The 13,282-nt window shown below is 35.2% G+C and overlaps 1 protein-coding gene across 1 annotated transcript in view; it reads right to left on the bottom strand.

The window, feature by feature from the left end:
• The window catches only part of EYS (eyes shut homolog), a 709,634-nt gene that overhangs the window by 126,326 nt on the left and 570,026 nt on the right, over nt 1–13,282 (bottom strand). The window contains exon 37 of the mRNA XM_030447573.1: nt 5,752–5,905. Within this exon, the coding sequence (XP_030303433.1) occupies nt 5,752–5,905 (154 nt within the window). The remainder of the gene's footprint in view (nt 1–5,751; nt 5,906–13,282) is intronic.

Below are 13,282 nucleotides of genomic sequence, written 5' to 3'. Positions count from 1 at the left end.
ATGAAACCCATGAGCTATGGCCCTGCAGAGAAGAGTGGTCCAGGATACTTGATTGATATTAAAATATCACTTCCTACAAGCTCAAGAATCGTCCATCCCAACAAGTAAAAATGAAGGAAATACAGCAAGTGGCCTGCATGGGTGAAAAAGATTCTAATTTAACTCCAACATAAAAAGGAAGTGTGTAAGGCATGGAAGCATGGGCAGGTGATCCAGGAAGAGGGACAGGATTAGGGAAGTGCTTGACTGTGGCAAGTGACATGCAGGGTAACAAGCAGGAATTATACAAGAACATTACCAGTATTACAGAAACTTAGGAAAACATGGGCTTACTGACGAATAGGACTGACAAAAGACCTGGAAAAGGTTGAGATACTCAGTCCCTTCTTTAACTCAGTTTTTACTGGCACTACAGTCCTTCAGGTCAAAGCAGGCAATTTTTCCCCTCCTGCACTGGTGAGACCACATCTGGAGTGTGAAGCTGTATCAAGTTCTCCCTTCCCCAGTACAAGAAAGACAGGGACTCAGTGAATTCAGCAAAAGGTCACAAACGCAAATCAGGTATAGGAGTCTCTTCGAGATATTTAAAACCTGACTGGACATGATCTTACATGTTGTATGTGACCCTGCTTAGACGGGATGATCTCAGGACATCCCTTCCAACCTAAACAATCATGTGAAACTGTGTTTCTGTGTTCTTAGAGATATTCCTGTAGGGTCAGTTAACTTTAATAATTTTAAATAATTAATAAGATATAGTCTAAGCCAGAACACGAATGGTACAGGAATTCAAATATCTGCTCTTCAAGTCAGTAGCTAATGAGCTTGAATAGCCAAAGAAGTTGGTTTGTTGGCTTCAAAAGATCACTGACTAAATAATGAATACTGGTGCTGAATGAAAGAAAAAAGTATGTCAGAAAGTGACACTGAATGTTCTGTTCAAACACAACATCTGAAACAGAAATGAAAACAAACCACAATCTTTTCTATACTAATTATCAGAATGCATTCTCTTATTTGAGATATTTCAGCTAGCAGGCCACACAGAATTATTTAACTGGCTGATTCTAATGTTTCACCAAATTGTTAATATTCAAGTTTATATGCATTAGTTTGATTCAAAGCATGTATTATGGAACAATTTTTGAGGCCAAATAGCAGATGTAGTGATTTATCTACATAAAACTATAACAGAGGGATTGATGGAACTAAGATTAAGGTTTTCAGAGAACAAACATTATGTAGACAAACATTTCACAAACCTTCCTGCCTTATAGTGGCAAATTTGATGATTATATGAAATAGAAATACTTTATAAACTGAACCGAGTGCACTACTATTTTCACAAGGCTGGATAAACTCAACTGTTAGTTTTAGGATTTGTCCCACTAAGATTTATGCTGAATCATCATGATTTGCAGCATGTATGAAGAATGCAGAAAGTACAAATATGTATAGCTGTATATCCAGTCCTGCTAAAAGTAACTCCAAATTTAATTCAAACTGTATTAAATTCACCTAACGTCCAACAGCATTTCCTGTTTTATGCAACACAACTTCCACACGGATATGGTTCATGTATATGTGGACTTAAAATTTAAAACACACAGCATACAAGATATTACATTTCAAATACCACACAAAAATGTTTTATCAAATCAAATCAAATGTTTTATCAAATTATAAATTCATATGATAGAATACAAATTCTTAAATCTCTCCCAGGCTACTTTCACTGTTAACCTTCAAAGAATTTGGGAAAGGGGATGTGTGATAAGATGGTGGTGATATTGCATTAAGTTGGCTCAAATTATCCTCCAAAACACCTTTCCTTACCTCATTCATCAGATAATTAATTATATTGGAACTCAACACTGCAACTATGAAGCTTAGGAGTATACTAAGATGGTAAAATATTTTACACATACCATGAAAGTAGGCTACACTATATACCCGCTCAGATACAAGTCACTGAAGTTTAAGATCTCCTCAAATGTTTCAAATTAATCAAACAAATATTTCCTATATTCCTAGGCAACTAGCAACATTGGAAACAATAGCAAAACATCAGAGAATCAGTTTTACTGACTTAATATAATTTCCAGCAATACTTGCACACTATGCAGAATCCTCGGCACCTGTAAATACTAATAAAATGATTTCTTAGAAGTAGGCACTAGTATGAGAACATACATATCTCTGGAATAATAACATGAAACAGGTAAACTTCGTGACTCAGAGTGAGTCAACAAATTGTATGGATGGTGGTTTACATATTCCTTTAAAAAATGCATTTTCAGAATGTATAAGCAATAAAAAAATTATACATAACTCAATAACATCAAACAATTGTCTCTGTGGAAAAGAGCCAAGTGGAAGTGTAGGCAAAAGAATGGACACTGATAATATAATTGTGTAGTTTGTACTCACTACACTATATCTTGCCAGAGTTTCCATGTGGATATAAAAAAAACTTGTTTAGGATGTGCACAATTCAGAGGGGCCATCTGCTTTTGAAGCATGAAGACCAAATAATAAACTTTTAGCAGCTTCTGTACAACTGCATGGTCTAGGCTAGAGGTGGCCAAACAACATTAAGTGAATAATTTATTTAACAAACAGATGCTTTTGTGGACAGCTGAAGGTGCCCTTCTCAGCCATGACAAAATGCATACTCCCAGACGACTAATTAAAGTGTGACAGAAAATTGGAAACAACTACATTCAAAATGTTCACTTGACAAACACATGAAATACTATGCACATAATACAATCCTAAATTACTGGTGGGGCTAAGCATTATTTTCATGAAATTCCAGAGAAAAACTCTGATAATTCTGCAGATAAATATGATGGAAAAGAGTGACACTATCCTACACAGGAGAGATTGTAATTAATCTTTGCCTAGAATCTTTCAAACAGAAATGAATCTGGTACCCGCATCCGCTACCTAGAACAGACTAAACTTTTTAATGTAAGAGAATTTTTAAAATTTTAATTTAGAGAAAAAAGTGTAAGATGTCTAAAACCAAATCTGTATTAAAACTCTGAAAGCCAAAATCAATCCCAAAGTGTGAAAAAACTATAAATTCTGGTGACTTAATTATCTCAGTCTTTTGCTTGTTAAAGTTACTTTCCTCCAACCACTGAACTGAAGAAACACCATCCGTGTGACATTCACATCACAAACAGCAAATTTTGAACCAGGCAAACATATTTTAGAACCCAGACATGAATGAAATGTGTTTGAACTAATGCTCCATGAATAATTTTAAGGAACATATCCATAAAACTAATCCAAACTACATCTCAAGTGCACACTCACAGATTTAACTGAAAAGATGAAAAGATCAATACAGTCTCAATTATGAAGTAACAAAGAAATAAATGCAATTAAAAAAATGCATGTTTTCAAAACCAGCACTCAAATAGTTCTAAATAAACAGAAATGGAAACATTGAATAAAGCTGTATTAAAACAGGTCTCTAAATTGTTTAGGCAAGATTAAAAAGTAAGAAATCAGAGTTTTTTTCTATAATGCTGTCATTTCACAAGGACCATAATGACAATAATTGAACATTTAAAACTCATTTAATCTTCCTAAGGTTCAAAATAAATGTCCTTAAGGAAACTAATCATAGAGTTGAGAGAAAGTCATAGCTGTAAGCTTGGGGGATATCCTAGCTTCTTGTACATGAAAGTAAGATTTATAGAAATAAAATTTTGATAAGATGAAAATCTGCTTCTACACATATTACTGATTGTGTTAATTATGCTGTTTACCAAATGTAGTCTTAGTCGGAGAAATGGAGTATCTGTCAAATATCATCTTACAGCAATATTCAGTCAATTTTAACAGAAATACTGTCTCCCAATCAGACTGTTTTGAAATAAGAGCAAAACCAGTTATTTACTCAAGTCTTTGTCACTTTTCCTACATTACAGGAAAAAAAACCCTGCAGGTAAAACATAGAGTTACTTCAACAGCCACTATGAGAACACAAATCAACAGTTTTTGCATGGATTCATATTTTACAGTCTGTGATGCAAGATCCTGGGGGAGCACAAATGCCTTGTCAAGTTTGCTTTTTTCTTTGGCAGAGGTTAAAGATGATTGCTGAAAGATTACAATTTTATTGCTGTTTGGTGAAGGATATACTGCTCTTTCTACATTTTAGGACTCACAAGAATAATTACTAGTCATTTTGAAGGCCAAACCCATAAACTCAGATGCATGTAAATCCTCACTAGTCAGAGTCTACAGTCACACCTGGCAAGTTATATAGTAGCTCACTATTTTAAAGATAGCAGCATGCAATCAAGTAATCAAAGGTAATTTGTAAAATGAATTGACATTACTTTTTAGATTTATCACATGGAAAAGCCATGAATATATAGATGCTAATTACATGGCAAAAAAGAGAGAAATAAATTTTTTTTTCATTGTGAAATTGAACTACAGAACTAGAATCATTCTTTTCAATGCCATTTAACTGCATTGGTTGCTAAGGTATCATTAGACTTTGAAATCTGTACAGCATTTTAATGCCTTAAACTTATGAAGCAGAGAGAATACTACCACAGCTAATACAATGCGGATGATTAGCTGACCAATGCCTCACAGAAGAACAGTCTCTGAGATTAAAAAACAAACAGAACTAACTTAATCAGTACTAAACTGTATATTTCTCCCAGGTATCTTCTATGAGAAAAAATTCTTGGCTCATGGGAAGAGAAAGGGATTGAATTGTCTTTGTAAAATTTATATATACATTTACAGTTTTTTTAAAAATCCTGAAATAGATTAATACAGTCTCAGATATCAAGTAATTAGATTTCTATGAATAGTATGCAGCTTTGCTTCATTATTACTAAAATAGAATAAAACGCAAAAAGCCCTGTTTTATGTGGAGCATAAAAGTAAAGTATAGAACTGTGCCTGAGAAGAAATGTAATATAGAACTCAATCTGTTTATTTAGTTGTAGATATGTAATCATTCCTATACTAAGAAGAGGTTTTATACTTACAATCTAACAAGTTTGTTTCTAGAAGTATATGGTAAAGTTTATGGGGGGAGCACAAAATCTAACCAAACAAGCCTAAACACATTTTTTCATCATACCATATACTCTATATACTGAGATCATTAAACTTGCTGGCATGAGTAACACTTCAGAATTTATAATCTTTTACATTATAAAGAAACAGCCCAGAAGACAAAGGCAAGATACCAATATATTTTCCAAATGTTTAAATTAACTATTCTGTGAACTAATGTGTGCACTAGATGAAAAATGTATTGGTCATACATAGATATAAGGGTTTACTGCATTGCAAGATGTTAGCATTCCCATTTTCAATTTTTCACCTTAAACAATGAATTAGTCCTACATTAAATTGTTTCAGTTCTCAAAATTACTTCACCTGTATCTGTAAAAGTGTCTGGAGTTTGAAAGATTCCCAACTTCTCCAACTGACTGGACTAATCTATGGGAATTGAAATGTTTTTTCAGTAATGCAAAGAAGTTTCCAAATATGCATACAATTGGAATTGGAGCAACCTGGTCTAGTGGAAGGTGTCCCTATCCATGCAGGGGGGTCGGACCTAGATGATCTTTAAAGTCCTTGCCAACCCAAATCATTCTATGATTCTCTGACTTGTCTTATTGTCAAAAACCATGTGAGGTAACACTTAATTACTCAATATGTATGACTATATCTCTTAAGGGTAACAAAGTGGAAAGTTCTTACCTTATTCTGATAGGTATGAGTATACCCTTACTAATTGTCTGATTGACAGATACAGTGAGAATGTTCTGAGAGTTTCCACAGCTGAATCGAACTGTTGGTCTTCCCTCCACAAGATACAGGTGAAGAAACTGTTCTCCAAAATTCCTTTCACCAGCTTTGAAAAAACAAAAATGCAGACAGTCACACTTCAGAAAGGGTAGGAATCTTTTGAAAATATTCCACACTACTGGAACACCATCACCAGTCATATTGAGTATATGCAGCAACAACTCATAAAAGATAAAAAACCCCAAACAAAATACAAAGTTTACTTTTGTACCAGTAGTTGTACAAACCCTTTATCTTTACATGTTCACATGTTTACAAGTAAGTTCATTGAAAGTGAACTTTTCTCTACATCCATCAGTATCATTAAGGTGATAGAGGTGATAATAAAAAAATTAAATGATGACAATAATGTAGTCTGCTTTAGTATTTCAACCAGCTTTTCAACCATAATATGGAAAACAAAAGTAATCTTTCTTACAGTCTCTGTAAGGATTATGAACAGTTCACCCTTCCCAATTAATAATGTGTTTCAGACTTGGTCACAGGAATGATTGTTATCTACAAAACATCAGACATACTGTGTTACTTGCACAGTTCAAAATAAGAATGAGAAGATATTTTAAAAAAACAACTTTCAATTTTTGTTCACTGCCACTAAGTAGCATATGGTAGCTGTGACAGCCAAGTATTTCTATTTAAATGACAGTTGGAACACGCTTCAAATAGTAAAAAAAAATCCCCCAAAACCTAACACCTACAATTGCAAGTTATTTTGGATGGGGTTTTTTTTATTATTTTGCAATTTAACTGTATTCTAACAGAAGGTAAGACACTGTTCCTGTTAAGGATTTTTATTCCCCCTTAAGACAAACTGTTAACATGTTAATCTGGTTTTTGCACTATATGTTACTCTGTTTAACTGAAGTAAAGACTCAATAGCTAGCTTATGAAATTGACTTTAGTGCTTATGTTTGTTCTGAAGCATTTGAACATAAGATTACTGTGTTCTTCTTAACTTCCAGATACATAATGTTTGAAAAACTGGAATCCTGATTTCCAGAATCATATCTGTATCCAATTGTCCATTGTGTCTGGAGCTCCATCCACTGTCTGTAGCTGAGTTGAGAAAAAACACACAACACATACACTGCAAAGATAAACTTTTTACAAGAGCATGTGGTAGGAGAGAGCATTTGCTCCCTTACGGTTACTGGATCAAGAAAAATCTTGTCCTATGAGATTATAAGGAAAAGGGAGAAACCAAAAAATGAAGAGGCACAAACCTGACCAACAAATGCAGGTAGTAACAAGAACCAAACCTGATTGGTTTCAGGAACTGGTATGGGCATGCAGAGTGTTGAAATGCTTATTCCACTAATACTATCTGATCAAGGACCCTGTCAACATAGGATGATGAGGAAAAGGGGAGGGCAATAAGCAAAAAACAGATGTGACAAACAAACTAATAGAAACAATGACAAGAAACCAATCTTGTCAGTCACCTTTATGGGTGGGCTATCAAGAAGCTTCAGGCATCACTTCAGCAGTTCTATCCTTATCAGGCAGAGAGCAGAGGACTTGGCTTTCTACAGCCATGATTTAAGTGAGCCTCTAAGCAGATGGTGTTTAAGGCACTGACTTGCCTGTGGCAGCCTGTGTAGCCATGCACAGCTGCCTCATGTTCTCTGTGTGTCTGCGTGTCTCTGGAATAGCTGCTCGGCTGTGCATGTTTCAGCTGCAAAAGGGAAAGCAGCAGCCATGTCCATCAGCCTGAGATGGAGACCCTGGAGTGTATGGGCTGGGTTACAGCAGCTGGCAGGATGGAGTCCCAGCTCCTGGAGGTAGCCTCAGCCCAGAATGTCCCTTAACATTTTTATTGAATTGTATAAAGACTGTCAGAGCACTTGGGACAGCTCCTTGCTGGAAAATCTACTAACTTGTAAGAGAAAATGATCCAGTGGACTTAAAAAGAATGAACTAAAAAAAGATAACATATTTCAGCAGATAGAAAGGCAACAGATACTTTGAACTTCATTTGCTTTTTTTTGTTCATAGCATGAACAACTCACAATGAAAATTCCCTCCTTGACAGCAGCTTTCTAGACAACACAAGGTTTCTTCAGTCTGCTACAAATCCTGATGACCTACTTAAAGTCTTTTATGCTTACACATATATTGTATTCAGAATACCTAACTAACTCCAAGGCTACTTTAATTTGACTGGATTTCATGCCTTCGGCTTTTATGATTTTCTTCTAGAATAATTTCATAATTCTCTTTCAAAATATATTGTACTATCACTGTTTAAAAAATCACTGCTTTTAACCCTAGCATAACAGATATACATGCACATCTTATATTTTTGATCCCTTACCTTCTTCTGTCCATGCACAGGCTGTTCAAGGAATTTCTAATTTCTATCAACATGTGAAGATGTAAGTTACATTGAATTTAGGGAGAATGAAGTGGGGAAGAGGTGTGAATGCATGTAATGACAACATCTTGAACAAGTGAAGTTACAGATGAATAGTTATTTCTCTTCTCCCAGTGATTCTGTCTGTCCATTCACATATCCTCCTATTGAAAACTTGGAAAGAGGTCCTCATTATTGCCAGGAAAATAAAAAATCTGGGGCAGCTCCCCCAAAGCTAGCATTACTCCTTGAAATCTCAGCGAGTGTTAATGCTTGAACTTTAGTCTAGGAAGAGTTTATAAATCACACTTAGAGGTGACTAATAGTGTTCTCTGCATTATCTGTTAGGTGCTATGAGATCCTTTAAAAGGACAGTCCTTTAAATCTTTCTACAGTGGACATAAGGAAGCAGAGAGGCCCTTTGAAGAATTTTGTTCTGGCAATGTAAAAGAGCATGTGCTATCTAGTGTGTATGGTGGCAAGTTGCCCTCATAGGAAAATCCTGAGTTTTAAGTGAACTAGACAGATTCTGGGAACAGAGAGAGATGAAGAACCATCTGAGAAAAAATCTTGTTGGATATCAGAGGTAAAATATCTTGATGTTAGCAGAGATTATGTGAAGATCACATCAAAAAGCAAAATTTCAGCAATTATTCTTTCACAGGAAATGACTGTGGAAGACTATCAATCTGGAAGACTATTTTCATGGATCAGTAGATGGCAAGCAAGTGGCCTCTGGGCTCAAATGGCTATCTAGAGAAGATACATAAATTCCCATTAAGCTATGGGATGAAGCTTTATTAGGAAAAAACATGTTTGGACACAGAGATAGGATACTGTGAAATGCTCTGCTTGAGAATGTGAGATGAAACAGCAAGTAAATGATGACTGAATTGCCTGAAAGGCTCATCTTCAGTTTTAGGAAGGTAAGCAAAATAGGGGTAGATTAGGGGAACAGAGCTTCTGAGAGCACAAGAAAACTGTTCACGAGAACAGCTTATGAAAAAGGAGTTGATGTCTCTAAGAAATGCTATAAACATGGACTGTGATACCTGAAACTCAGTTGTCAGAAGTTATAGACTACCAGGTATAGTGGAAGTTAACCAATCTGTCCTTAAAGAGATTGTGAACAGCACTATGCTGACTGTTAAAAGGGAAAATGATGAAGCAGAACTTTAAAACTGTATCGGTTTCTTATGACCACCGGCAGTTTATTTTGCTTTGTGGTTAAGTATCACAATTTGCTGTGACATGCTGATCAAATTAAATAATGCAAGAAAGTAAAATAAGCAAGGAACAGAATAAATAATAAAAGAATTCATACTGTATTCAACAAAAAAAATATCTAAAATGATGAATAAACTTTATTGGCAAAAATGTAACAGTTGTGCATAATTTTTCCCAGCATATTTGAAATCTTCTCACATTCTGCCAATAATTTGAGTAATTCAATAAATTTGAACTTAAAATAGCTGAAAAAGGTCCAGAGATTTCTAGTACATTGATTTTCATTGTTTGTATACTTTTCAAATACACAGTGAATATGAGTAGGTAAGGTAAGGTACTTAGCAAGAAGGTAAGTACATCTGTCTTTGTATTAGAACAGATGATGGTTTAGAATCTATTAAAAAATATGTGCAAACCAGTTCTTCTTGGGTTAGTTTCTTTGCCTCTGATGCATGTAGTAATTTTCTATAAATCTCTTACATTCTATCTCTCAATGTTTTTTAACAATCTGTTTTTTTGGCAGCCTCTCCAAAAACAGTTAGTTCATAGCGTTTGTTACTCTCAGCAAAAAACTGATAAAATCCTTGCCAACAAAAGCATTAAAGAGGAAAAGGCTTTTCAACAACAATACCATATATTATGGTAAAGTGACATGACCTGACAACCATATTCTGCCTATCAGTCAGCCTGTAAGTAGCCTTGCTATCTGTAAAAAAATGTATGTATTTTTGTATATGTATTTATATTAGCTACTAAAAGATCATAAAATAATGTATTGGTACTTTCAAGTGTTCACTTCTCTTTGTTTTAAGACACATGTACATGAATAAGAAGAATGCATGGATCTCCTTTTTTGATCCTCATTGGCTGTTGTACTAGGTTAAGACAGATACAAGATTTAACTGTTACATTTTCCCTTAAGATTCTGATTTAAATATACTTCTTATGCACACTTTCTGATTCAAATCCATTTGCACATCAAAAGCATCTTGTCTGATATTTTTCACGGTAAGTAAATGTTTAGGATTCTGTCAGAGAAACAGATGCAACCTCATCACCACCTGGTAAAATGATGTGCAAGTGGACTAACTTTTTTAAAAAAGAAAAATGCCTAATTCTTTTATTGTAAAATATACCTGAAATAAGTATAGAACTATAATTTGCTTTGTATTTTAAAATATGCTTTTAACAAAGAGGATTTTTCCTTTATGACTGTGTGAAACATGTTGCAGACTTAATTATGGAGTATTGTTAACATCAGTACATTTACAGAACATGAAAATGTCAGCAACACTAACTTCTTTTAATAATTCTGTAGTTCTTGTACCTAGTGAATACACTAGCTTCAAGAAGACTTTTCACTAATAGTTCATTTCTCAGCTGTCCAATGGTAGCACAGCTTAAAAAAACCAACAGCAGAATCAGGAGTTTTACAGCTATTTAAAGCAGCACAGCTGACCACAGCAGCTTCTCCTCTGAAGGTGGTAAAAGGGAATCGTAGAATCATTGAGGTTGGAAGGGACCTCTAATAAGTCCAGCCATCAACCCCAAACCACCAGCCAACTAAACCATGGTCTCAAGTGCCACATCCATACGTTTTTTGAACGCCTCCAAGGATGGTGACTTCACCACTTAGCTGGGCAGTCTGTTCCCATGCGTGACTACTCTTTCAGTAAAGAAATTTTTCCCAGTATCAAATCCAACCATTGCCAATTCCTCACAATGTCCATGGAGGCTTTCATTGTACTGACAAAGAAAGAGATATAAATTATGAGGTGTACAATATATGTTGCTTTCCTTCAAAAATACAATTACTACTTTTAATATGATATTAAGCTACTTAATTAGTCATACTAGCTTGGTTTTATGACACACACCCTTGTGTCACAAAATTCTCTAAGTTCTACTCTTAAAGTCAAAGGACTTTTGTCCCTAATGTACACTTGCTACCCCTGTAGAGCCAGAGGACTGAAAAGACATAAAATCACATTGGTTTAAAAATATTTTTGTCTTTCTCAGCATTCTTTTTAAGATTTTCTGCAATGCATGATTGTCCCTAACTTTTTTAGCAGACTACCAGCTTTTCAGTTTCTGTCTGGCACTGGTTTCTACTTCTCTTAGAGAAAGATTTTGTGTACTTGTACACGTGAAAGTAACTTTTCTCTGATTAAATGCATTTTAGGTAGGAACTTGAGTATTTTCCCTGCTATCTAAAAGCAGAAACTGTCTCAATATATAGAACATAGTATAAGAAAGACTAGAGAATTTATTTTGAAGCAGCAGCATCCTGAATATATTTGGTATGATTCTGATGAATATAAATAGTCAGTCCCTCCAGCTGATTTGGAGGGGTATAATTTGTACTGATTAAGTTCAAAGTAACATCTAAATATCCCTAAAACTGTTCAGTATTTTTTTGCTTACAAGTGAATTAGGCATTTTTTACTTAACTTTCAGTACTTGATCCAGAGGCAGTCTGTGTGCCCCATTCCATGTTGCCTAAGATACTTAAGTCTCTGAACACTGTAACCAAGATGCTCAACAACACTTAGAAGACATGAAAAATGTGTAGATTACCTGCCCTATCATGCCACAGTGAGAACTAGACATAAAATTTGACAATTTCTTAGGTTTCTCAAAACATTTTGAAAAATAACTAGTAACAAAGCCAAAATTCTACAGCCCACATACATTTATGTCATAGTCTGAAAGCTCAAGATAGCACTCATCTATGATTCTCAGCACTATTCAAACAGAGCCTATTAATTCCAAGTGTGGGATAGTTCTCACCTGACAACTGGAAAAACCCAAAAAGAAAAAGCAGGGACATCTCCTAAATCAATACTCATAGACACAATGCACTTTCATTTTAAATGGTTGTGAATGGAAGTGTGGAACACCTACAATGAAGTAAAGCTTTGTTTGTAAATCTGCCTTTGTAGAAGCAAAGGGGAGAGGACACACTGTTCATCCTTCTGTAATTTCTGTACAAAATGCAAAGAGGCAAGTGTCTTACTTTTTTTTTTATAATTACGGGAAAGCATAGATAGTGAAAAGGTTTGAATTTGATTTTCAGTTATAAATTTTACACAACATGTGATGTTTGCCAAGGTAAGCAAATTCATTATGTGCAAATTAGCTGAGTTGCAATCTAGGCAAACAACATTCACCACTGCTGATTCTGTTTCAAAGCTACTTCAACCATCCCTGCCCAGTTTTGTATATTTGCCACATTCAGAACAAAAACTTTTCCAACAAGTAGTGGTAGAAAAAATTTGGCTGTGTTTGTAGGAGTACAGTACATTTGAAATAACAGTTCAACATCAAGAACTGCCACATCACCACTCATCTGTGATTCTTAGCAGTCCTGTAGCTTAGAATCATATAGTCATTATGGCTGGAAAAGTCATGAACTCCATCTGTCAACCAAACACCACCATGCTCACTAAACCATATTCTGAAATGCCACATCTACACATTTTTGAACACCTTCAGGGATGGTAATCCCATCACTTCCGTGGGCAGCCTGTTCCAATGCCTGATTCCTCTTTCAGTAAAGAAATTTTTCCTAATACCAATCTAAACCTCCTCTGGAACGATTTGAGGCCATTTTTTCTCATCCTGTTGACAGTTACTCGAGAAAAAAGACCTAACCCATTTGCAACTTCAGGCCGTTTCCTCTAGTCATCTCATTATTCGCTTGAGAGAAGAGGCCAGCACCTACCTCACTACCACCTCCTTTCAGGTAGTCATAAAGAGCAATAAGGTCTCCTCTCATCCTCCTCTTCTCCAAACTTAACAATCCCAGTTCCCTCAGCATCTCCTCACAGGCCTTGTTCTCCA

The sequence above is a fragment of the Calypte anna genome, chromosome 3 (assembly GCF_003957555.1).
Source record: "Calypte anna isolate BGI_N300 chromosome 3, bCalAnn1_v1.p, whole genome shotgun sequence".
NCBI lineage: Eukaryota > Metazoa > Chordata > Aves > Apodiformes > Trochilidae > Calypte > Calypte anna.
This window is presented reverse-complemented; position numbering and strand designations above follow the sequence as displayed.